Below are 27,703 nucleotides of genomic sequence, written 5' to 3'. Positions count from 1 at the left end.
AACAGTTTTAAGCCCAAAGCTGCAGAGAATCAACTGATTATCTTAATGTTTGCACAGAAAGAATCAAGGATTTAAAAAGTCTGAGTGCAGAAATACTTTTAAAAAGTGTAAATTATTTGAGTAAATGTTCTAAAGTTATTACAGTTTAAATTGATTCATGCTGAGAAAGTTTGTGCATTCTTCTTCTCTGTCTTCTATTTCTTCTCTTTTTTCTACTTCTCTTTCTTTTTTCTTCTTGTGTCTCCTCAGGTTCATCAGTTGCGCCTCCTGGTGGTCAAACTGTGGAACTGCAGCAGATCTTTAGTGGACTTTAAAGTTCAGCTGTTGCGCTGCAAAGAGTTAAGAACACAAAAACACATTCTGCAGCATTCAAAATGTTTTACTATGCAGGATTTTTAGTATTTTTTAAAGAAATGATCATTACAATATCCCTAAAATTATAAAAATAGACAGTAAATGTACACGTCTAATGCAAAATAACATTCACAAAAAGTAACTGTGAATAACAACATTTTAATAAAACACATTATTTTATTTTACATAAAACAGACTGTTAAACACATTGCAAATTTGGTATTTCACAAAGTTTTTTTCCATTTCATACATAACACTAAATTAAACCCTAAAATTAGATCCAATTAGTTCTAATTCACAGAAGGCTTTTGTAATTCCACACAGATTTATTTGTTAAATGAGATATTTCTTATGTAATTGCAAGTTTTTTCAACTAAAATGTTGAATGAATGTGTTTATATCAGTGTATAATATGGATAAACTGTCAAAATACTGTTTTCATATATCTCATTTCGCTATGTATAGATTTATGTACATTTTTTACACAAGTAAACATTAAAAAAGGCAAATTTATCACAGAAAATTCATCTGAGGATGGAAAACTATTATATTTTTTATCAGGTAGAATTATTTTCTGTTGTTTTACAGGACATTTTTATCCCCCAGCTGATAGATTATTACCCTTTGATTTACATTTTTAATGTTTCCACAGTTTTCAGAGAGTTTCTACAAAGGAACAAAACATTTAGTCTCAGGCATCTGGAACTAAACAATATATTTTACTTTATGATCAAAACAACAAAAGTCAGACAAAAAAGACAAAACAACAAAAACAAGATGAAATATTGCAAAAATGAGACAAAAAACGACAAAACTGAGAAACAATATGACAAAAAATGGGACAAACGACATGAAACAAAACAAGAGTAAAAAGTTGCTAAAAAGTGACAAAGCGACAAAAAATGGACAAAAATAAGACAAAAAAATTACACAAATGACTCAAACGAGATAAAAATAACAGAAAAAGAAACAAAACGGCAAAAAAATAGACGAACAACAGAAGCGGGATAACAAAACCCATCAAAAATGATACACAAAACAAAGTGAAACGCAAAATGAAAAAAAGACAAAAAAACACAAACGAGACAAAAACAAGAAACAAAACAACATGAGACAAACAACGAAAGAGACAAAAAAAGGCAAATAACAATAAGACAAAATATTATAAAAATGAGACATAAAATGACAAAATTGAGAAAATGACAAAAAATTTGACAAGTGACATGAAACAAAACAAAAAAGACAAAAAAGTTGATAAAAAAGTGACAAAGTGACAAAAAAGGAAAAAACTAGACAAAAATGATTTAAAAAAAAAAAAAGAAACAATAGACAAACATGTTTCCACCTACTCAAAGGCTTTATGCTAAGCTAAGCTAACTAGCCTATAGCTTCATTTCTTTATGTACATATATGAGTGGGGAATCAATCTTTTCGTCAAGTTATCAACAAGACAGCAAAAGTTAAACTATAAATCCAAAGTTTCATCCTGAGATAAAAACTGCAGGAACTCTGTTTAATACCGACGTCAGGAAGCGAGTTTAGCTTTAATAAATGATCACATTTGTTGTTTAGCTTTAATATATAAACTGCTCACAGTCAACAGAGACTTTAAGGAGCCACCGATGGATATTCATATTAATATAAAACATGAGCAGGTAATGAAGCAGCAGAATAAGAACCATAAAGTGTAAAATCACTCCAGGATGTTGACCGGTGTGATGATGAGCGGAGCGTCGTTCTTCCCTGACTTGTTGGTGCAGGGGCTGAAGAACGGGAAGACGCTCTCAGAGAACGTCACATTGAAGGTGTAGATGTGGATTCTAGCATCCACGTTGTAGAAAGACACCTGAACAGGTAAGAAGATGTAAATCATGTATTTACCCACATGCACCAAGCTCAGAAAGTCTGGCATCATGTTTGACAGAAAAAACACATTAACTGTAATGTAGAAAAACTGTTCAAACAGGTGAAAATAACAGCAAATATCCATAAAACAAACATGTTTTTAGCTGATTTAAATACAGAAAAACTGTAGTTTTACAGTCAAAGAACAAAATACTATTTGTAAGAATATAGATTTTTTAAGGATATTATTTACAGTTTTTTTTTTACGCAATTAACATGTAAATTAGAAATATTTTATGTGATATTAATCTGCAATTGAACAAAATAAGGAAACTCTGTAAAACAATAATTTAAAAAATATTTACCATTCTTTAGGTCATAAATTCCATATTTTTTTCTTTCAGACAACTGTAAAATAATTATAGTTTTGGCTCATTTAACTCTTTAAGACACAAATATAGAAAAAAATTGCAAAAAAAAAATAGCAACAATAATATATATATCTTTTTATATTCTTTTGCTCATTTTTTTCTAGAAAAAAACAAGCAAAATTTTTATTTTTATATATATATATATATATATATATATATATATATATATATATATATATATATATATATATATATATATATATATATATATATATATAAATAAATAAAATAAAAATAATAATAAAAAAATATTGTAGCATTTCTGCAACACTTGGCTTTACAGAGTTAAACACCTACAGCATGATTAGCATGTAGCACAGGTGTGTCAGCTCCACTGTGGCTCCTGTCATCAGTCCTGTGAGCACTTTCTTGGTGATTCAAGCAAACTGTGTGTCTGTATATTTAATCTATATTTAATTAATGATGTTTTAATTGTTAGAGTAATGCAGGAGTGAAAATTCACCGCTCATCATTTAAGGTTTAGAAACTTTAAATAACATCCACAATAAAAATCTGTATTTTTATAAACAGTTGACTGTAAAATTGAGTAATTTTACTGTATTTAAATGAGCATAAATATCATTATTTTACAGATATGTGTTGTTATTCAAAATAAAAGTTATGTACATCATGTATGAAAATATGGCAAATAATTTTCTAATTAAAATGTTTTGTTAAATTACAGATATTTAGTGAAAAAAGTGTTACTTTACATTAAAACAGACATGAAAAATCAGCATTTTCACAAATATTGATTAATTCTTACTTCTTCTGTGTCTTTAGATCAGCAAAAACAGATTTTATAGCTTTTGAACTTTACAATACTTCTATGATTTTAAATATATATTTGCTTGCTGCTTCATTTTAATGGTGTTTTCAGGATTTGTTATTGTTATTTACAGTGTCAGTTTATATCTTGTGCAGATGCCATATGATGTAAAATACGTTTCCCATACTGCACCTGTCCTTTCTCAAAGTCCACAAATATCCCGATCTTATGAGGCCGGTGGTTCAGGTTGACGTCTGTGGAAGGTTCGGTACGGAAAGCGTATTTATTCCTGAAGGAAGCACAAAAACCAAGATATTAATGAGAAACAGAACAGTTTTAGCATCACTGTCTGTCCCTTTCTGATGATGGTTAATATGAATTAATATTTTCTGCATCTTTTCCCTCCAGAGCTCACATCAGGTGTCAGATTTGTTTTAATAATTCCAGTTGAAGCTGAACTCACTTGTCTCTCAGACTGAGGAACCAGTATCCGTTACTGGGAGTGTATTCGATCTTCCCCTTCCTGTTGATGGACTGTTTGGCCACGCCCAGATCCCAGTCCGTCTTCCCACCAACCTCCACCTGGTCACATATTTATACGTTAACGTGTGATAGAAGAATAATGATCTTAGAATGAAAACAGGCTGAGATGAAGTTAAAATGACAAAACAGACACAAAAAGTCAGAAAACGGTCATTGAAGATCAGAAACCAGCTCCTTCTGTTAAAATCACATCATAATTATCATCATTTTAATATATCAACAGAATGTGCAGTATTACTTCACTAATTCACCATCAATGACAGCTTGACTTCTTTCTTTTTATTTCTGCTTAGTTATTCCTGCTAATATATCGGACTTTTATCTTAGTGATTATTTATCAGACATATTTACTGTCACTGTATCTAGTTTTATCTTATTTCATTTTATACTTGAGTTCCAGTCATTTCTTTGTTATTTTTACTGTCAATATTGCACTTTTTTTTTTTTTTTAACAATTTATGCACCTAGAAAATCAGTAAGATACACTGTAAAAAGCTAAAACCCTAAGAAAGTGTTGAAAATTTAGCAGGAAGTTTTCTGCAATGTTAAAAAGTCAAAAAACAGCAAATATCTGTCAAATAATATTTTCTAGCTATTTTAAATAAATAAATTACTGTAAAATTAGATTTTTGATGTGGACACAACTTTTATATATATATATATATATATATATATATATATATATATATATATATATATATAGAGAGAGAGAGAGAGAGAGAGAGAGAGAGAGAGAGAGATTAAAAATGTTGACAGTTGTAGCTGTCAAGTGTGCAAGATAAATACGAAACGATTATCAGTCAAATAATAATATATACATATGATAATAATATATATATCGATAAATATCTTTAAAATAATGATATATTTTAGCCATTTTAAGTCCAGTAAAACTGAACTAAATAAATTATAGTGAAATTATATTTTTGATGTGGACATTATTACATTTTTTGCCTGTGTTTTTATGGTTAATTTTAATAATTTTACTGAATACTACGTTATTCTGTGGATAACGTTATTTCTTTTACACCGACAAATCCAAGATAAGATGGTTTTACCTTAGCTGACATGTTTCAACTGCAACTGCAGTCTTCTTCAGAGCATCATCTGACGTGTGCTGACGTGTCCTTTTTATCAGGTGACCTGATATCAGTCATTATATATGACTAGATATTTAATCAGGTGAGCAGCTAAGCGGGCGAGCTGCTCCATGAACCGGGACGAGGGGGACTACACCCTCTAATACCTGGGACTCCATCCTCCAGAGACCACCGGACGGCGGGGGGCGTGGCCTATTTGACAGATTCTGACAGATCTGTCAGACTGGTCACATGATAAAAAAGGACACGTCAGCACACGTCAGATGACGCTCTGAAGAAGACTGTAGTTGAAACTTGTCAGCTAAGGTAAAACCATCTTATCTTTGATTTGTCGGTGTAAAAGAAATAACGTTATCCTATGATAGTCAACGACAACATGAACATCATCCAAAAATGTTATTCTGTAAAAAAAAAAAAAGGAGGGAAACATGAAAAACGACCGACCGTTTTTCAATCCTTAATTACTGTACACAGATTTCTCCTTTCAGATAATCAAAATTTTTTATTGCCAAGCAGATTTACTCATATGAGGAATTTGACTTGCAAAATAACGGCAAAACAGTTCAATATAGATTAAAAATTTTGACAGTTGTAGCTATCCAGTGTACAAGATAAATAAGAAACAGGTATAAGTCAAATAAAATATAATAATAATAATAATAATATATAAATAAATATCTGTAAAATAGATCTAAACACATTTTGTCCTGTAAATATGTAAATTCATACTTTTTTCTGTGATTTTACTAAGTACATGTAATTTTACAATGCAGGGGAAATGTGTAAAGTTAAAAATTCTGGTAGAACAGTTCCCAGTACGTTACCTCCCAGTAGTGTTTCCCAGAAGTGATGGCCTCCCTCCCCAGCACACAGACCACTCGGTCAAACCTCTCTGGGTTGTCTGGCAGCAGCTGGTGTTTATCTGCACACCGGACCTGCACAAAAACACAACAAAAACACAACAACAACTCAACTTTCATTCACTGTTCACTCAGCGGAGACGTGTAGCATCTTTATTATTCTACCGGAATGCGCTCATGTCTGATTTCATCTTAGATCATCACATTTTTATAACAATTTCTCTGATTTCACTGGATTTTTTCTAGCAAAAAATATGGATTTGTATGAAGATACATGTGATATTTTAGCTCCATATATCAAATGCTTACCAATTTTTGTATTTTAAGTTTTGCACATTGACCCGCTTTCACCAGGTTTTTTCTCACATTAAAATTTTAAGTTTTGAAGATAAAACTCTGAAATTTAAACAATTAGTTTCTTAGTTGTATTCAAAATCCATTTTGAAACTCCAAAATTCTGTCATACCTGGATGAGACTTTTTACCAATATTTTAGTTTTTGTGGTAGAATATCTCCTCAATAAGCTATGCTATATTAGCTTGCTGCTGTTAGTGCCACAGCAAGCTAATATAGCATAGCTTATTGGCTAGTCAGGAAGTTAGCTAGAGCAAGATAGAACAGCAAAACATTATTAATTATTGACATGGTAGCTAGTGTGAAAACAAGCTAATACAGCATCATATTATCAGTTTAATATACAGTCAGCTAGTTAGCTGGGTAGCTTGTGTTTCAGCAAGCTAATATAGTATAGCATTATTAGTTTAAATAAGTCAACGAATTAGCTCGGGAGCTCATGCTACAGCAAGCAAGTAAAGCATAAAATGGGTTCTTAGCTAAGATGCAAGAATGGTATCAATTTAACAGTCGGCTGGTTAGCTGGGTAGCTAGTGCTTTAGCAAGCTAATATAGCATATTATTAAGAGTCAGTAAGTTAGCTTCATAGCTAGTGCTTCAGCAAGCTGGTCACACATTTTTTGCTAAACAAAGTCAGTTAGCTAGGTAGCTAGTGGTAATGGAAGCTAATAAAGCATAACATTATTAGTTTAACATACAGTCAACTAGTTAGTTTGTGCTTCAGCATGATGGCATACAGTAAAATTATTAACTTGATATAGAGCCAATTAGTAAGGTAGCTAGTGCTTTAGCAAGCTAATATAGCCTCATGGTTTCAGCTTAAAGTCAGCTAGTTCACCAGGTAGCTAATGTTAAAAGAAAGCTAATGTAGCATAACATTAGTTTAACATACAGTCAACTATTTAGCTGGGTAGCTAGTGCTACAGCAAGCGAGTACAGCATAACATTATGAGATCAATAAAAATAACTTTATTTTCATTTCTGTGCCCAAGTATTTCATGTTAAAAGTATTCCATATGTTTAGTTTACTATTACTGCAACATACAGCCATATAGCTAACCATGGCTACCAGCTTTTATCTTTTAGCATTTAAATATTCATAGCTTATGATAAATAAAAAACATTCAGATAAGTCAGAGATGGTCGAGCAGAAGCCAGTTGATGATCTGAGATGGAACAACTTTCCTGTGATTTATGTAATTCTGTCCATACATACACTAAACATTTCTAAATGACGTACAGGTTTGTGCGTTAAAGTGAGGAAGTATATTTAATTTAGTAGCGTCTCACACTCTTCATGTCCTCTGACAGAACCAGTCTGGGATGAGCGGTGTTACAGTCCAGAGTTACATCCACTGTAGAGAAGGAACACAGACAGAAGTTTATTATTATTATTTATTATTATTTTTAGTCTGCATAATGCTGCTGTACAGAAGTGTGACAGTAACATACGAGCATATTCCTGGACCCTCTTCATCCCTGCAGAACCAACAGAAACACTCAGTTACTCAATGTTTGTGTGTGTGTGTGTGTGTGTTAGCAGCAGATGGATTCAGTGTGAACATCTATAATCAGTGTAAAGATGGAAAACACTCACTGGGCAGAGATCGGATCGGACTGGGTTCTACCACCGGGCCAGGAAAACCTGAACACAAACAAAGACAGTATAAAGAGTTTAATTCACAAACTACTGCAGCGTTGTGGAGAAAAGTTCATGTGACAGGTTAAATGTTTATGCGATCAGAGGTAACAGAAACAACCTGCAGTCTGACGTTAATGAACTGAACTTTAAAGCTACATGCAGCGATTACAGAGTTAACTGGGTAAAAACACTCTTTAGGAATGTCACTTTTCATATTAAAAGTATATATTGTAAAAATAATATAAGCACAAGATTTATGTTTAGGTGAACAGATGTGGAAATTTGCTGACTTTAACTGCAGCATATGTTAGCAAAACATACGGAAATTGCATTTGTTTTTTTTTTTTTAAGTTTGATTATTGCCACTTCATGTAGAATTGATAAGCCCAGAACTTTATTATCACTGATATTTAAATTCAGGACATAGTAATTAAGTCACATCACCAGTCAGCTGGGATGATTAGCCTCCACTAGTGAGGAATTCAAGCTAACATGCTAGTGCTGCAGCAAGCTAATATAGCATACCTTATTAGTTAGTCAGCCAGGTAGCTAGCTCCAGAGCAAAATAGATTAGCATAAAATTATTAATTATTGACATGGAGTCAGTGAGTTGGCTAGTGCTTCAGCAAGCTAATATAGGGTCATGATTTCAGCTTAACAAAATCAGCTAGTTCACTAGGTAGCTACTGTTACGATAAGCTAATGTAGCATAAAATTATTCGTCTAACACAGTCAATTAATTAGCTGGGTAGCTAGTGTCACAGAAAGCTAATGTGGCACAATATTATCAGGTTAACAGAGTTAGTTAGCTACATAGCTAGTGCTTCAGCAAGCTAATTTCGCCACAAATTTTAGTTAAACAAAGTCAGTTAGCTAGGTAGCTAGTGGCAATGCAAGCTGATATGGCATAACAATGTTAGTTGAACATACAGTCAGCTAGTTAGCGCTTCAGCATGATGGGATATAATAACAATGTTAACTTGACATAGAACCAATTCGTTAGCAAGGTAGGTAGTGCTTCAGCAAGCTAATATAGCCTCACGATTTCAGCTTAACAAAGTCAGCTACTTCACTAGGCAGCTGGTGTTAAAAGAAGCTAATATAGCATAACATTATTAGTTTAACATACAGTCAGCTAGTTTGCTGAGTAGCTAGTGTTTCAGCAAGCTAATATAGCATAACATTATTTGTTTAAATAATTTGTTGACTTACATAAAATAATATGGTTTCCTAGTGAAGCTTTAAGAACGGTATCAATTTAACAGAGTCCGCTAATTAGCTGGGTAGGTAGTGTTACAGCAAGCTAATATAGCATAATATCAGTTGAACAGAGTCAGTTAGTTAGCTACATAGCTAGTGCTTCAGCAAGCTAATTTACCCACGTTTTTGGCTTAAAGTCAGCTAGTTAGCTAGGAAACTAGTGGTAGTGCGAGCTAATATAGCATAACCTTATTAGTTTAACATACAATCTGCTGGTTAGCTGGGTTTCTATTGCTACAACTAGCTAACACACAGGATTATGATGGTGGGAGACTTGTTTCCTGTAGGGGGCATCTTACCCCAATCTACCCTCCACATCAGGTACAGCTCAACTAACACCAACCACCAGGGGGCAACGTTTGTTGGTTCATCTGTTGTAGTGTCTGACCCAAACCCTTAGTAAATAAAGGGCTTTTTCCACCTTTATTAGTTAGATTCTGCAGAGTTAACTGTTTCGTGTTTATATCTTCCTGTCTGCCGTGTGTTTTATGTTGAACTGACCATTTTCTGCAACGTTCTTCAGTTCTTCCTGGAACTTTTCCACCAGCACAGCCAGAGACCTGTAGATGGTTCCAGTTCCCAGGTCCGACTTCACCGAGGCAGCCGACCAGTCTTTGGCCGGTGGGGGGCTGGACACCGTGGGGAACGTCTGGGAAGAAGGAGGACATAAATGAAAGGAAGTCAGATCTCTGCTTGGTTTGTTCTTCTTAAACTGAAACTTAAACTCTGACCCACCTTCACACAGTGGATGCAGTCGTCTGATTGGGCGAGCTCGGCGAGGACGGTCTCCCTCCTCCTCAGCTCCTCCACCTCCAACTCCAGCTGCCGGATCATGGTGTCGGCCTGGTGCTCCGCCGCCCTCCGGCTCATCTCCATCACCTCCATCAGCTCGGCCTGGGAGCGCTCGATGGCCGACACCAGCATGGAGAACAGGCGGACGTTACCTGCTGTCTCCCGCTCCACCTTCAGCTGAGGAGTTCCAAAATGCCATAAAAACACATCTTGGTTACCATCACCGTGTACCAAATTTAAGTTTTCTAGCTGCACAGAAATCCATTTGTACAGTACAACCTCAAAAAATTAGACAAAACGTCATATCTACAGATAAATGCAAAATGCTAGCCCACAAACAATTACTAAATACTCACAAAAGTTAGAAATAAACCTGAAATTTGACTGAGAAATCATTAATACGCGTCAAAATTGCACAAAACCACAAATTATGGACTAAAAGAGGAAACTTAAATGTTGACAAGGGGGAAACACTAATAGAAAGTTTGAATAAAACCAAAAAAAATCTCTGGTAGAACCTGGATAGAATCACAAAAGTTCAAGAAAAAAATGTGAAAAATCTTCAATACGCAAGTAAGTACAATAAAATGATAATAATTAGGAACAAAATGCTCCGAATTAGAGAGTTGGAACCTTTAAAAATGATTATTTGTTATCTTTTGTCATGAACATTGTGATAAAAACCTGTCAATAAACTGGAAAACTTCAGATAACATCAGTAAAATGTGAAAAATCTGACGTAAAATGTGTAACTTTCACATTTTAATTAATTTTAGGATTTTTTTTAAGGGAGGTATTGAAGGAATAGAAAAGATTTTTAGAATAAAATTGCAAATTGGTCAATTAAAATCATTGAAATTGGTGATCCACTTGAAAATTGTGGACATTGGTATTAGAAATGTGTAAAAAGTCCTTAAAAATATTGAAATAAATGAAAAGTTTAAGTTAAAATTGTGAAAAAAGATGCATGTGGACAGAAATCTGATTGAAGCTGCTTCTAAGAAATGAAATTAAGAAATAAATCAGTGAATTAGAACCTTTTGATCAAGAATTTAGAGTCAATCATCAATTGATCATCACCAAAACCTGTGAATCAGGCAGAAAATTAAGGAATAAATCTCCAGAATTAGAGGAAATGTACTTAAATAAACTACCAAAACCTAAATAATAATGAAATAATCAGGAAATCCAAGTGGAAATGTTTGGAAAACATTAGTTGAAGCTGTGATATGTTACGTAAAAAAACCAAAAAGCCTCAGTGACAGAGTGCATTTATGATAAAACTCTGATTATAAATGTAGCCAGGAGAACAGGTGAGTTAGTTTTTACCTGCAGCTCACTGACAGACGTTCTGATCTCATCGATCTTCCTCAGTCTCTGTCTGATCATCTCCTGGATCCTCTGCTCTGATCCACTCAGCAGAACCTTAACACAGAATCAGAACCTCCAAATTCACCTCTTAACCAAGTCTTCACTGTAAAACATCCTGATTTACGCTAAAGAGACTTGATTATTGTCTCCCGAGGAACCAGAATTAATCCTAATGACGTATGATCCCTCTGATTTTCCATCTGTTATGCAACACTTGCATATGAAGGTGCTTTTTAATTTTGTTTGCTGTTCTAAGTCAAGTATAGATTGATATATTTGTTTAAAAACTTCTGTTGACCCACTTCTTTTTTTGCCATGTCCACAAAGTGGGTCAGGACATGCAAAGTATGACCCCAAAAATGTGAAAAAATTATATTCGGAGAACCATTTTAAACTCCAAATCTCTTCTACTTGGATCAGAGTTTCTACCAATATTTTAGTTTTGTGCTACAACCAGTCACATCTGCTCAATCTGTTAATAAAATCAAATATATTTTTTGTTCAGAAAATATCACTAGTTGACTTTTGTGTTTTTTTTTGTTTGTGCTCAAAGACTTAACTTTTCATGGCTGCTTTAATTGTCTTCGTATTTCATCTCACCAATAATCAGCATATTTTTTAATATGATTGCAAATAATGGTGAAGATTTCAGTTTTTTATCTTTAATAGTTCCTTTGATATTGTTGTTAAAACAGCTTCAAATTTCAATGTGAGAAAAAAAGTGCTAAAATTGGCCAGTTAGTTATTTAGATATTATTTCTTTTTAAAAATCTCTTAAAGTATTTCATATATTGATCTAAAATTTCTCCGCTATCTGTCCTTTATGTAGCTCACTGAGCATCTTCCTCAGGTTATTGATTGACACTTTGCAGGACCAATCACACCTATTAGTTCCGCCCCCTGTGACCACACCATTAACTAATCTGCTAGAAAAGCCAGCATTAATAAAGTGGATCAAACTAAGCAACTAAAAGTGAGCTAACTGTCTGGCTAACGAGAATTAGCATTAAGCTACTCTGAAGTTCTTGTGATAAAATTCGACAAAAAAGTACTGGTGGTGAACAAACTAGCTGCTGTTTGCAAAGTCAAACAAATTCTGAAGTTTTTTTTCTCTCCTGCATTTGGCTCATTTGCCGTTTATATACCGAATCTGACACGATGAAGGTGAGAATGGAAGCTAACAGCTAAAGCTAACAGTGAGCTAACGGGGATTAGCATTAAGCTACTCTGAAGTTCTCGTAATAAAAGTCGACGGAAAGTGCTTGTGGTGAAAAAACTAGCTGCTGTTTGTAAAGTCAAACAAATTCTGAAGGCTTGCCTATGCTAAATTTGGGTAATTTACCGTTTATATACCGAATCTGACACGGTAAAGAAGGAACAGCGAGATGAAAGTGAGAATGGAGAAGTAACGTCAGCAGAAGGTAATAGCTAAAGCTAACAGTGGGCTAACTGTCTGGCTTTGCGAGGATTGGCTTTAAGCGACTCTGAAGTTCTCGTAATAAAACTCGACAGAAAGTGCTTGTGGCGAACAAAATAGCTGCTATTTGTAAAGTCAAGCAAATTGTGGAGTTTTTTTCTCTGCTACATGTGGCTAACTTGCCGTTTGTATGTAGTTTGCTGGCTAACCAGATAGCTAGCCGGTTAGCCAACGTCTGTGTTACCGTGTAGCCAGCTAGCTGCTAGTTAGCTGCTAGCTGGCTACACGGCAACACTGACGTTAGCTAACCGACTAGCCAGCGCGTTGTGTTCACTGGCTACCACAATTAGCATACATTTTCTCAATATTTTCCCCGAGGAGCTAAAAATACTTTAACTTTCTTTGTTAGCCAACATTATTGAGCATTAGCAGTGAATTTAGTTGATTTATTCACAGACTAGAAGCTGAACAGGTCGTTTTTAGGGCCTGTAAAAGTCATTTTTAAGTACCATGTTTTGCTGCACAGCAGTGATGGATGTTTATTTAATTAAAGACTTTACAATTATGAACTTCTTTAATTTTCTGGAGTATTTTTATTTTGTGCTTCACTGGATTTCGTAGGGGAATATTGTGTTTTGTACCACAATACCCTGAAATAAACATTATGTCAAGAAATAGCAGTAACTTGTCTCTAAAATGTGCAGAAAGTGCAGGAATGACATCTAAAATATTAATATAATTTCCAAAAATATTGTTAAATGTTAAAAAAATCCCCAAAAATATTTATAAACAAATGCCAGACATATCTCCCAAATATTAGAGAATAATGAAACAAAACAAAACACATAAAAATGATCCACACAGATATACACAGATATAAAAAAATATAATATTAAAATGAAGTAATGTAGTAGTAAAATCGCCCTTCTAAATATAAATAAAATGTATGAAAGTGTATATAAAGTAGTGCAGTAGCAACATTAATCTCCTGCTGGCACTGATGCTATTTTGATATTTATACATTTACGTAAACAAATAATTTGAATGTTTCTTCAGTCACTGCTCTATAGTTTATGCAAAGCTACTTTACTCATATATGGAAAACACTGATATCTAATTTTTCATCACATCTGCTCCCTCATACACATGTTGACTTCACTTGTTTCTAAGGTTTTCCTCTCAGGAGTTCCTTTAGCTCCTTATGGCTCCGAGTTTATAATTTATTTAAAGCCATTTTGTCTGTGAACCACTGATCATCATTTATTTATCATGTCTTCTCTCTCTCTCACAGGACATGTTATTTTAAGATTCATCACAGAGGACTAAATCATTTTGCAGCGCTTCTTTTTGAAGGTATTTATCATGTTTCTTGTCACTTATTAATCACACAGCTTTAGTATTTTTATCGATTCATATCTAAGATGGAGTGTGGTTTGCCCAAAATGTAATGAATGGTTTTTAGTCTCAGTCCTTCTCTGCACACAGCTACTGCCATTAAACTCAACTGTATTGTGTGTGTAGAGTCAGTACATGTCATTTTAGACAGCAGTGTTGCTCCACTGTCTCAGATTTTGTTTGTTTTCTTTGTCGCTGGTTTCACAGGGTAGAAGTCTTTTTTTGAAGGTGAAAATAGAAAAAAATCCAGGCCAAAATTCAGCCAAAAACCTTTTACAGAACTTAGTTTTGGATCCCAAATGCCAACAAGGGAAATCTTTTCTGAAACATGGATATGTCAGGCTGGGTTTGATCCCTCAGATTCTCCACAGTTCAACTGTTCAGCTCATTTTATAGAAAGTCTAACTTTCGTAATGTTTGGCTGAGAGTTGTAGGATTATATATGAGCGAGGTTGACAAGTTACAGAAGGTTTGTGGAGATTTGCACGGCTCTGGCATGAAGCATGTTTTAGTTATAGTAAATAAAATATGACGTATTAAGGACGATATAACAGCTTTTTGGAGCCACATTTGCACAGATGCATTTTAGCCACATGCTAGACAGTCACATTTACAAAAACTAGAAGATTTCACCTTTCATATTAGGTCTCATTCATGCATTTTGACTTTACCATTCTTTTGGTAAAAACTTTTCCATTTCCGTATGCCAAATAAGTAAGAATTCCATAGAAAGGGGTGGATATTAGAAGGTAGCATGACTGCAGAATCTCTGTCTGATTAGATACTATTTTTATGCCTAAACTCTCAGCATGTCTGCTATGTGACCCAAACAGACAATAACAAAGCTACGACTGACTTTATCGCAGTGAAACCAGTAATCCATCAAGAGAAAACAACCAGTCAGATATTATTAAAAATTTCAAAGAGAGCGCACGGTGGACGCTTGAAGGTTAAATGAGTAAAAATTACTCTGTCTAATGCACGTTTGTTTGGACAATAGCAAACGTGCAACAACAAAATCTTGAGCAGAGAATAGATTTTAATTTGCTTGAAGACATGATAAAAATACTGTTAAAAATGTCAGACTGCAGGATTTATAAATAACTCCTGTCTCGGCTCAGATTACTGAACCAGGAACTTGTCAACCTTCCCCTGCTCTCTAACCGTCTGTCTTCCTCTTAAAGTCATTGTTCTCTAAACAAAGAAACCATAGTTTGAAGGATTTACTCAAACATCAGGCTATTTGTTGTCTTACTGTTTGGTTTAATACCTTAGTATTCATCCATTCTGATTCTGCAGTCACTGTGTCGTGATCTGGATGATCTTCTTCCTCACATTCAGGACAGATACACATCTGATCAGTCCTGCAGTAAAGCTGAAACCAACAGGAGAGAGTGTTCACATTATTCTGACATGTTCCTGAATAAACTGTTTAAATCAAGTTGATAGATTTATAGCAAAAGGTGACAGAAAAATTGAATCTTTCAGTAAAAATCAACCAGAGCTTCCCTGACCTCCTCAGAATCAGCTGATTCTTTATCTTCAGCAACTTTATTTAATGGAGCAAAGTTTTACCTTCAAACTGTGAATATTTTCAGAATTCCAGGTCCTTGAAGTCCATAGAGGTGGGTCCAGATTTATCACTTTTTAATGGACTTTTTCCATCATTTCTGAGCCTCAGAACTTCATCAGTCCAGCAGATAGACACATTAAACTAACTATATAACTATATTATTCTGTCACAGAGTGAATGATGTCTATCAGATGATCCTGGTATCTTCTGTGTGTAAAAATACTCCTTTCATTGTCTAGAACTTGTTCTGACCAACCACCTATCACACATGCTGATATGAGCCTGGAAAGTTTACCCAGAATGCACTGCCTAAAAAGACTAAAACTTCTCCAAAGTGACTCAAGATTTGTCCAAAAGGACCCAAAACCTGTCCAAGCTGACTAAACTTTTGTCCAGATTTGTCCAAAATTACTCAAAATATGTCTGAAAAGACTAAAACTTCTCCAAAATGACCCAAAAGCTGTCCAAACTGACTAACCTTTTGTCCAAAATTACTAAAAAAATTTCAAAAAATGACTCCAAATTTGTTCAAAATTATTCAGCTCTTGTCCAAAATGACAAAAAACATCTCTACAATGACTCAAATGAAGAGGAATCTTCAAGAAAATGTACATTTTGGAAAATTATTTGAAATTTTCCCTCAACCAAATGTGTCCAAAATGACCCAATTCTTGACTATAAAGAAAAAAATTCTTTCTAAAGTGACTCAAAAATTGTCCAAAGTGGCCCAAAACCAGAGAAACTTCGTGTCTAGAAGATGATTCTCGTATCAAATAGGTGTAAAAATGCTCCTTTCATTGTCTAGAACATGTTCTGACCAAAATTGCCAAAATAACTCCAAAATTAACCAGAATTATGTCAAAAATTGTCCAAAATAACTCAAAAATTGCAGATTAGTTAAAAATCATCCAAACTGACTCCAAAACAATTTGAAGCTCGTCTAAAATGACTTTAAACTTGTTCAAAAAGACTCCAACAATGACAAAATAACTCAAAACTATAGAAAAATAGTTAAAATTTGTCAATAATGGATCAAAATTGTTCAGCATGACTCAAAACTGTCAAAAAAACTATCTATAAATGATGCTAAAAAATGTCTAAATGACCTCAAAATGCCAAGACTTAAAAAACTTTGCTAAATCAAGTAACGTTCCTGTAGATACAGAACCAGCTGATTCTAAGGAGGTTCTGGTTGAAACTTTCTTTAGATGTGATTCAGGTTTACCATTATTCCTCGGTGGTGGACCTCACAGATGGGGAGGTTCCAGCTGCTTTCAGGCCCACTCAGAGTGAAGCGTCTGCGGCCGCTGGAGCGGTTGGAAGGATACGGAGGTGGAGGAGGCACGATGGCACTGGTTAGGGCAGCGATCGCACTGTAGTTTGGTACCGATGGAGCCAGTGAGGGTGTGACTGGTGGAAGCAGTGCAGAGATGGATTCACCTTAGATAATAATGAGCTGAAGTGTCGGTTCAACACTGAACTTGCAAAATCATCAAAAAGAGATTCATAATGACCAAAAAGAGATGCAAAATCATCAAAAAGAGATTCATAATGACCAAAAAGAGATGCAAAATCATCAAAAAGAGATTCATAATGACCAAAAAGAGATGCAAAATCATTAAAAAGAGATTCATAATGACCAAAAAAGATGCAAAATCATCAAAAAGAGATTCATAATGACCAAAAAGAGATGCAAAATCATTAAAAAGAAATTCATAATGACCAAAAAAGATGCAAAATCATCAACAAGAGATTCATAATGACCAAAAAGAGATGCAGAATCATCAAGAAGAGATTCATAATGACCAAAAAGAGATGCAAAATCATCAAGAAGAGATTCATCATGACCAAAAAGAGATGCAAAATCATCAACAAGAGATTCATAATGACCAAAAAAGATGCAAAATCATCAACAAGAGATTCATAATGACCAAAAACAGATTCATAATGACCAAAAAAGATGCAAAATCATCAAAGAGATTCATAATGACCACAAATAGATGCAAAATCATAATTTAATTACATTCACATATATAAAAATACTGATAATCTGAGCATAAAATATGTTTCTTCCTGGTTTTTTAATACATTAGTACTGACTACAGAGTTGAGCTGCAGGTCAGCTCAGTGTCGCTGCTCATTCTGCTGATGATTTATGTCTTTATTGTCACAGTAATGTTGCACAGCAGGAATCTTTATCAGACTAGCAGCCTGCAGCAACTCCACAGTGGAAAAAGTCATCCAAGGGACATATTCCTGTCACTGAATTAAATACATGGTTGCATAATGAAAAAATAAAAATCTAATTTGCTGATTTAGATGGACCTTGCAAATATTATTTTGATGGGTTGGGTTTATATAATGATGTTGCTAATTTAAATGTTATTTTGTTGTTGAACCCAAATATTATTGTTTAGACTTGCCGGAAGTGATCAAATTTGTACAGAATTAATAAAAGAAAAATGTCCAAAATGACTTAAAACTCATTCAGAATAATTCCAAAATTAGAAAAAATGGGTGTATTTAAAAGAAAAATTCTGCAACTTCTTAATTTTGCAAACTTGAAAACTCGCATCTGTTTTTGGTCATTATGAATCTTTTTTTTGATGATTTTGCATCTGTTTTTGGTCATTGTGAATCTCTTTTCTATAATTTTGCATCGTTTTGTGGTCATTTTGCATCTTTTCATGATCATTGTGTGTCTCTTTGTAGTAATCTGACAGCTCAAACTTTGTGCAAAATTACTTGAAATGTGTCAAAAATGACAAAAAAATTTTACAGACTTATCTTAAGTGATCCCAAGTTGGTGTAAAATAACCAAATTTGTCCAAGAATGACTCATTATTGGTCTAAAGTGGCTTAAATTTGTTCAGAATTACCCAAAATTTGTGCAAAATTAATCAAAATTTGTCCAAAATGATTCGATATTTGTACAAAATGACACAGAATTCATCCAGATTTACTCAAAAATCCAAAGCGACAAAAATGTTTCTACACTGGCCTAAAACTTGTCAAAATTGACCTTTAGCTTCACCAAAAGAACTTAAAATGTGTCAAAAAATGACTCATAATCCTTAAGCTTTGTCCAGAATGACCAAAAAATCTAAAACCTTTTCTAATTACTCAGAATTTATCGTAAAAAGGCCAAAATGTGTCCAAACTTACTTCAGACTTTTTAAAAAATGATTCAATATTTGTCCAAAATGACTTGAAATGTCTCCAAAATGAGAAAAACCTTTACAAAATGATCCCAAATCAGAGTCTCTGAAGTTCTGCTGCATCTGAAGCAGTTTATTGTTGTTTATTTCTTGTTTTTGTTGTACCACCCTGATGTTTTTGCACCATTTGACACGTTGCTTTCGAGCGTTTACAGACGACTAAATACTTTCTATTCTACTGCAGTTCTCCAGCCTTCATGCACCTTCAGAAACTATGCAAACAGGCTTTTATCGCTTCAGATATTCTGGCTGGTCGCAGCAGGAGAAGCACGACTAACTGATGACATTAAACGCTCCATGTGGGCAAACTAGTTCAGGATCTTTGTGTTTTTCGGTCTGGGTACTTTTCCTGCTGTGACGAGTCAAAAAAAAAAAGTAGACTAAAGGTCAACACGATTCGATCATTTTATCATCTAAGACAGGAAGGTATTTGCCCCCAGCTTTAAAGAATTAGAAGTATGTCTGTACATTCTCATACATCCAGGTCATGGTAGGAGCTTCAGTAGAAAAGATTTTTGTGTCTTTGTAGTTCTGTTGCATCTCTTTGGTCATTTTATGCCTTAGGGTGCTCATTTTTTGGCCATTTTGTGTCCGTTCATGGTCATTGTGCGTCTGTAGTCATTTTGTGTCTTTTTGTGGTCATTTTGTGTCCGTTCGTGGTCATTTCGCGTCTGTTTGTAGTCATTTTGTGTCTTTTTGTGGTCGTTTTGTATCTATTTGTGCTCATCTTGCGTCTATTTGTGATCATTTTGCATCCCTTTATGATTATTTTGTGTCTCTTTGTGGTCAATTTGAGCCTTTTTGTCGTAAGTTGGTGTCTCTTTGTAGTTCTGTTGCATCTCTTTGGTCATTTTATGCCGTAGGATGCTCATTTTTTGGCCACCTTTTGGTCATTTTGTGTCCATTTGTCGTTATTTCGTGCCCGTTTGTAGTCATTTTGCATCTAAAGACGATCATTTTATGTCTCTTTGTTGTTGTCCTTTGCAATAAGTTTGTGTTTCTGCAGTTCTGTTGGTTCCCTTTGATCATTTGGCATCTCTTAATGATCATTTGTATCTGTCTGAGCTCATTTCACATTTCTTAAAGGTAATTTTGTGTTACGGGCGGGGGAAGCAGGAGAACCCAAGCGCAGACACACAGAACTGGCTGACAGGTGAATAACTGAAAGATTTATTTAAACAACAACTGAACCAATACATTAGTGGGGAACTGAACTGGGGGGAACAGAACTTAACCAACTACTAAAACTCTAACTCTATAAATACAAAAAAACGGAAGTTTACAAAACTGAACTGAATTACAAAACTAAGCTGGGTAGGGGTACTCACGACATGGGGAAACTGAGAACCGAGGGGGAAAACAGGCTGGGGAAAATCCATGAACAGGTTGGAGCAAAATAGAGTCCAAGAAGGGGAAATCCATGAACAGGTTGGAGCAAAATAGAGTCCAAGAAGGGGAAATCCAGGAGGGGGGAAAGCAACAGAGTCCATGGGGCTAAAGCAGTCTGGAGGTGGCAGGCTTGGTGGGGGGAAACAGAATCGAAGTAGGATGTGAATCTTTGAGGGTATGTGGGTCAATGATCCAGCAGGGAGTGAATGAATGAGCAGGGTTTAAATAGTGGAGGTGAGGTGGAGAACAGGTGAATGGTGTCACCTGATTGCTGCAGCTGAAACTCATTGTAGCAATCAGCAAACCAGAGTGCAGGCAGGTGAAGCAGGTGAAGCAGGAGGGTGAGAGACAGGGAGAGAGAGAGACATGAAGGAGAGGTGACAGACAGAGGGAGCCAGAGAGAGACAGGTCAACACAGAAACAAATCAGGACTCAAGGGAGAAAGAAGGAAAAAGAGGAAAAAGGGAAAGAAGGGCAGGGGCTAGAGCAGGATCCTAACAATTTTGCATTCCATTTGGTTGATTTGAGCCTTCTTTTTAGTAATTGGATGTGTCTTTGTAGTTCTTTAGCATCACTGTGATTATTTTAGGTTTCTGAATGTTCAATTTTGTGCTGCAAAGTGGTCATTTTGCATCTCTTTGTGATTATTTTGTACCTGTTGGTGGTCATTTTGTGCCTGTATGGTCATTTTGTGCTCTTTTTGTGGTCACTTTTTGTCTTTGTGGTGATTTTACATGTTTTTATGCAAATTTTTGGTCTGTTTGTGGTCATTTTACATCTCCTTTTGGTCATTTTGTGCCCTTTTTGTGGTCATTTTGTGCCCATTTGTGGTCATTTTGTGCCAGTTTGTGGTAATTTTGCATCTCTTAATGATCATTGTGTGTCTCTGTTGTTGTCCTTTGTAGTAAGTTGTAGTATGTTGGTGTCTCTTTGTAGTTCTGTTTCATCGCTCTGGTCATTTTATGCCTTAAGGTGATTTTTTTTGTCCCCTTTTAGTCGTTTTGTGGCCATTTCAGGTCATTTGTGCCAGTTTGTAGTAATTTTGTGCCAGTTTGTGGTAATTTTGTGCCAGTTTGTGGTAATTTTGCATCTCTTTTTGGTCATTTTCCATTTCTTCATGATCATTTAGTAATAATAATAATAAATTAATTATAAAGTGCTTTCAGTCAAAGTGCTGTACATAGAGATAAAAAAATACTCATTTTACATGCTTTTATGCTTGTTTGTTGTCTGTTTGTGGTCATTTTGCATTCTTCATGACAATTTTGTGTCTCTTTGGGGTCATCATATATTTGAAATCTCTTCCTGAAACCTAGATTTGTCTGAGAACTTGTCCTGATCTTACATGTGTGTATTAGGACTGTTATTGTTACTGTCAGCCAGAATAACAGGTTGAAGAGTCTGTTTTTATGCCTTTGCAGTCTGGAATCGACACTGTCTGGTTGATCTAATCTGAACCGCATAATTGACCCTGTGTTGTACTGATGGAGGATCAAAACCAGCAGCTCACTGTGAGTCGGAGCCTCACTGCTCGGCAGAGGCCGAGGCAGCCTCCTCCTCAGTTCGTTGTATAAATCCTCAGGTATCCCTGTGTCTCCCTTTCCTCCCCTCTTCTCCCTCCCAGCTCCTCCTCCTCCACCCTTCATGGATTTGAACTGCTCGGTGATTTCTCTCAGTGTCCGGTTGATCTGCAGGTCTGGACGCTTCTGGAAGGTCTTCTTACACAGAGGACACTGGCAGACCTGGATGACCACGGAGAGAAAAACACACCTGTTAAAAACCTCAACCAAATGAGCCCAGAGAGGAGAAAACAAGGGAAGGGAAGGGAAGGGAAGAAGAAGAAAGAGCAGAAATAAAGTAAGAACAAACAAAAGGACAGAAAGTGAGAGAAGGAACCAGACCTTCAGTCCATCCCAGTATCGGCTGATGCAGGCCATGCAGAAGCTGTGTCCACACGGTGTGGATGAAGGGTTGGTGAACACATCCAGGCAAATGGAGCACTGGAACTGCTCGTCAGACAGGAGAAAGCTGCTGTATAGAGACATCCTGAGGGACGAAGACATGAGAGACAGATATATATAGTTTACATTTACAGTCAACCTTTGGAAGAGATGATTTTGTGTTTTGAAGACACTAAATCTAATCGGAATTCCTAGTCGAGCTTGAACGTTATTTGATAAATTGATTAGTTGATCAACCCTCTGAAGTCCTGAAACTCTAAGGAAACAGAACAACCGTGAAGGAGGAGAGAGAACTCATAAATGTCTAGTATGACACCGATAGAACGACAGAAATCCAAACATCTTCCCAGAGTCAGAAAGACTCCCACAGCAGATGTCCGAGCACATTTCGTCCAAAACTCAAGTTCAAATCCAGTCTAACACCAGTCCAAACTTGAATCCAAATCTGCTCTAAAACCAGTCCAAACTTGAATCCAAATCCAGTGTAAAACCAGTCCAAACTCCAGTTCAACCACATTTCTCAGCAGCACAGTGGGAGCACCTCTGTTTCAGTGATTTAGGTGAATTCCTGCTCCACCGCATCTTTCACCATAAAACAATGTGATGATCAATCTAAGATTTCGTTTATCTTCAAAGCCTTAGCTTGATTTGTTAAAAAACTGTCCTGAGATGTTGTCATTCAAATAGCTGTAAATTATAATGAGCAAAAACCTGCTGAAAGTGTGTTGACGGGTAAATAAATACAGAAGTATTTGATATATCAGTCATTTCACAGATACCATTTTCAATAAAAATAAATTTAGTATTTGTAAAAAAATAGTAATTTCTAGTGTGAACGTTATTATTGTCATTGTTATTGCACCTTTAACCCTGAGGAGGATGAAAACCACCACCTCTGTGCTTTATTTTCATACAATAAGTAGAAGTTTCCTACCTTGGTGTGTTCAGTATGTGTGTTTTAAGTTATCCTACTATAAAAGCTGTTCTTGTGACCCTTTGTTGTTCGCAGCTCTTCTGCTTGTCATCGTAGTGAAATGAGGCGGGTCTGACCTCGTACTTGAACAAGCAGACATGTTGTTTGTCTGATGTATTGTTCTTTACCTCCATCCCTACAGTTTATGTAACTAGAACTAGTTTGTTGAGGTTTTGTTGTGGTCACGGTTAAAAGACAACAATGCTGTTCACTCACACAGTAACTGACGCTACGCAGCTAAGATAGAGACAGTTTGGTCATTTTCTATAAAAATCTGTCATCTCATTCTTTATCTGCAGTAACGTTAGTATACTTATTGACACAATGCAAAATTTTACCGTCATACTATGAATATTTTAGAGTTACAGGCTCTTGAAGTACATAAAAATGGGTCCAAATTTGGTTAGCCCTGCAGAAATATATGTTTTCTTTTTTGTAATTATTTTTTATTATTTATATATATATATATATATATATATATATATATATATATATATATATATATACACACACACACGCACACACACACATATACATACACATATACATATATAAATAAAATATCTAAATATGCATATATATTTATTTATATATTTTATTTCTATATATGTATATATAGGTGTGTGTGTGTAAAATATATAACATTTTTTGCAATTTTTTTGGTAAAATTTATATATATATATATACACACACACACACACACACACACACACACACACACATACACACATATAATTTTTGCTTTTTTTCCCTATATTTGGTTCGTACAGGGTTAAAGGCGACCTGACAAATGATAAATAATAAAATTAGACGTAAAAAAAAGTGGGGGCGACAAAAGTCAAAAAGAGCATAATAAGAGGGCAAACTGAACTTATGAGAGATAAACGGACACATTATATAAGTCACACGTTTCCTTTATCTCCTCAGATCGGATCAGGATGGTCAGAAGACGTGAGGAATGAGGCCAGACCAGATTCTGTCCTGCAGCATCACGTACGCTGCAGGTGATTGTGTGCACAGGTAACGTTACAGCTGAGGTTCATGCAGGGCAACACTGTTTTAACAGCTGTAATTCACCACAAAAGGGGTAATTTAAAACGCAGCGGAGGGCAGTTCTGTTCCAGTCTGTACGCCTCCTACATCCTGCTGATCCTGTTTCAGTGTTTATTTGCTGCTGGAGGCTGTTTTCCTGCTGCTCATGGTTAAATACAACAAACTCGCAGCATAGTTTATCTACCAGCTGGTTTAACACCCTTGATATGGCAGGGATATAAAGCAGAGATGTAAAATTCAGCACGTTTAAACCCAAATAGAAACAGATTTTTAATGATAATAATAATAATAATAATAATAATAATAATAATAATAATAATAATAATAATAATAATAGGGATTAGTAACTAATATATACTCATTTAGACTCCTGTAGATTCAGATTTTAGGGTAACTTGGGAGATCTGATTAGAATAAATGAACTTATGATCAGTATCAATTAAATACTTGCATGGAATTATTTCAGAAATTTAAAGGAAAAATGGAAGGAAAAGTTGCAATAATAAGTCCAATTAATCGGAATTTGTATAGCACATATAAAAAACAACAGATGTGGAGCCAAACAGAGACATAAGATTACATGATTACCTGACAAACATATATTTTTATTATACGGTTCACCTAACTAATTGATAAAAATGAAAGTTTAGCCACAGCAAACTACAAATTTATGTGAGTAATTTAATATTAAGAGGTTGTCACGCTACAGTACAGGTATATAACTGTTAATAATTCTAATAATCCTGTATGAATATAAACACATACACACAGACACAGTCTTCACATCACACATCTGGATATCAATTATCAGCAATTCAGGCAAAGACTGCAGGTTCGGTTCAGAAATATACATGTAAATTCTTAAGAATAAATATGATAATCAAGAGCCTTTTACTGAGCATGAATCATGATATCTAGTAATGGAAAGTAACCAAGTAAATGTAGTAAAGTACGGTTTTGAGTTACTTGTTTTTCCATTTTCTGATTCTCAGCAATTCAGGCAAAGATTGCTGGCCACATTTGTTTAACAACTGAAGAAATCCAGAACTATAAGATAAAATATCTGATAATAATCATTCGATATCCAGTTGTGGAAACCAAACTAAATATATTTACTCAAGTACATTGCTGAATTTACTTGTACTTTGTTTCGATTTGCCAGTTTTCTGATATTCAGCAATTCAGACAAAGATTGCAGGTTAAATTCTGAAATACACATGGAAATTATCAAGTATAAATATGATCATAAAAAGTATTTTGTTAAATACAAATCATAATATCCACGAATGGAAAGTAAGCAGGTAAATTTACTTGACTAAAGTATTTCCATTTTCGGATTCTCAGCAATTCAGACAAAGATTGCAGGTGAAATTCACAAATATACATGGACATTCTTAAGTATAAATATGATCATAAAGAGCCTTTTATTCAGCTTGAATCATGATATCCAGTATTGGAAAGTAACCAAGTAAATTTATTTTACTGAAGTATTTCCATTTTCTGATTCCCAGCAATTCAGCCAAAGATTGCAGGTCACATTGAGACAATAGAACCAAGGAAAACCAAAGTATAAACAAGATTAAATATCTGTAATTAAACATTCGATAACCAGTGATGGAAAATAACAAAGTGCATTTTCTCAAGTACTTAATTAGTTTTGCGCTGTACTTTACTGAAGTATCTCTACTTTCTGGTACTTTATCCTTCCACAAGATTTCATTGAAACATGTAGTTTTTACTCCACTACTTGTACTTCTCAGATTTAGTAAATATAACTTAACAAACAAAACAGCAGATGAACTCTATATAGTCGTTAAATCACCTGTACCAGATGCAACATTAAAGTTAGAAACACGTTTAAGATGCCAATACTTTTGCACTTTTACTTTAGTTTAAATTTAAATGTATGGCTTCTTTTTCTTTTACGTGTAATGGAGTATTTCTACACTGCTTTATCAGTGTTTTAACTCAAGTTTTCCCATCCTTGGATGAGAATTTGAGACACAAATTGGCCTCTGATGAGTTTTTTGTTCGTGTGTGTTGGGTTTTTAAGTGAAAGGAAAACAAAAATACCCTGGATATGTTTCTGTTTTCTGATAATTCACCAGAGAAAACTTTAAAAAGTGCATTGTGGGTAAACTTTCCAGGCTCATATCAGCATGCGTGATAGGTGGTTGGTCAGAACAAGTTCTAGACAATGAAAGGAGCATTTTTACACACAGAAGATACCAGGATCATCTCATAGACACGATTCATTTTCTCTGGTTTTCAGTCATTTTGGACAATTGGAAAAGTCATTTCAGAGAAGTTTTGTCTTTTTAGACAAGAATTGGGTCATTTTGGACAAATTTGGTTGAGGGAAAACTTCAAATAATTTTCCAATACGTACATTTTCTTGAAGACTCCTCTTCACTTGAGCTGTTTTAGAGAACTTTTTGATTATTTTAGATACATTTTTGTCATTTTGGATGACTAATGACTAATTTTTAGGCATTTTAGAGATGTTTTTTTTTCTCATTTTAGAAAAGAACTGAATCATTTTTTGAGATGCTTTTGTCATGTTAGACAGATTTTGAGTAATTCTGGACAAAAGTTCAGTCAGCTTGGACAGGTTTTGGGTCATTTTGGACACATTCCTAGTATTTTTAGAGATTTTTTTGGTCATTTTGGACAAGAACTGAATCACTTTTTAAGAAGCTTTTGTCATGTTAGATAGATTTTGAGTAATTCTAGACAAATTTGGACAAAAGTTTAGTCAGCTTGGACAGGTTTTGGGTCATTTTGGACAAATCTTGAGGCACTTCGGAGAAATTTTTGTCTTTATAGACAAGAATTGTGTCATTTTGGGCAAATTTGGTTGAGGGAAAACTTCAAATAATTCTCCAATATGTACATTTTCTTGAAGACTCCTCTTCACTTGAGTCATTTTAGAGAACTTTTTGAGAACAAAGAATCATCTGTCCTCATGACTCATTATCGTTGTTCGTGTCTGCAGAGCTAAAGCAACTGGATGACACATTCCTGTTAGTGCCAGAGTGAAATAAAGAAAATGTAGGACTAAAATGTACAAAAGAATGGATTTCTGTGCAGAGATTAAGTCTTTAGATGGCTAAATAACACCACTGTATCGCACTGTTTAAAGATAATCTTTGGGATAATGGTGATTTGGGAATTTTAGTGAAGACATTTACAAGAAACTTTAATTTAGACTTAAAAAGTAGTCATTTTTAAGCACAAAAAAAGCATACATGTGAGGATTTCTGCAGTAAATATGGAATAAGAGAGTAAAACTGGGTACCTTGGTGCAGGTGAGGCGATCTGGAGAAGTTTTCTGTAGTTTTCTGCTTCGTTGTCGCTCTTAGTCTTACTGATGAAGAAAGTCTAGCTCTCAGAGGGTTTAAAA

General features: G+C 34.8%; 1 protein-coding gene across 1 annotated transcript; it reads right to left on the bottom strand.

The window, feature by feature from the left end:
• Positions 1-373: 373 nt before the first annotated feature.
• Positions 374-27,703, bottom strand: LOC111584518 (E3 ubiquitin-protein ligase TRIM7). The gene is made up of 15 exons (XM_023293675.3): positions 27,599-27,703; positions 22,215-22,359; positions 21,824-22,055; positions 16,932-17,116; positions 15,404-15,508; positions 11,280-11,375; positions 9,894-10,127; positions 9,660-9,807; positions 7,854-7,901; positions 7,709-7,735; positions 7,547-7,611; positions 5,867-5,977; positions 3,863-3,981; positions 3,592-3,688; positions 374-2,200 (listed from the first exon to the last, which is right to left on the bottom strand). The coding sequence occupies exons 2-15, from the start codon at positions 22,356-22,358 to the stop codon at positions 2,048-2,050; spliced, it is 1,764 nt and encodes a 587-aa protein (XP_023149443.2). The 5' UTR covers position 22,359; positions 27,599-27,703; the 3' UTR covers positions 374-2,047.

Source organism: Amphiprion ocellaris, chromosome 23 (genome assembly GCF_022539595.1).
Source record: "Amphiprion ocellaris isolate individual 3 ecotype Okinawa chromosome 23, ASM2253959v1, whole genome shotgun sequence".
Taxonomy (NCBI): domain Eukaryota; kingdom Metazoa; phylum Chordata; class Actinopteri; family Pomacentridae; genus Amphiprion; species Amphiprion ocellaris.
The sequence above is the reverse complement of the archived record's forward strand: the minus strand, read 5'-3'. Positions and strand labels throughout refer to the sequence as shown.

Excerpts from the sequence above, each read along its gene's own strand:
- LOC111584518 (XM_023293675.3), bottom strand. The coding sequence starts at position 22,358 with ATGTCTCTATACAGCAGCTTTCTCCTGTCTGACGAGCAGTTCCAGTGC. Across the intron at positions 17,117-21,823 it reads CAGTGAGGCTCCGACTCACA|TCACACCCTCACTGGCTCCA; the intron begins GTGAGCTGCTGG and ends TGCTTCCACCAG. Across the intron at positions 9,808-9,893 it reads ACTGCATCCACTGTGTGAAG|ACGTTCCCCACGGTGTCCAG; the intron begins GTGGGTCAGAGT and ends CCTTCTTCCCAG.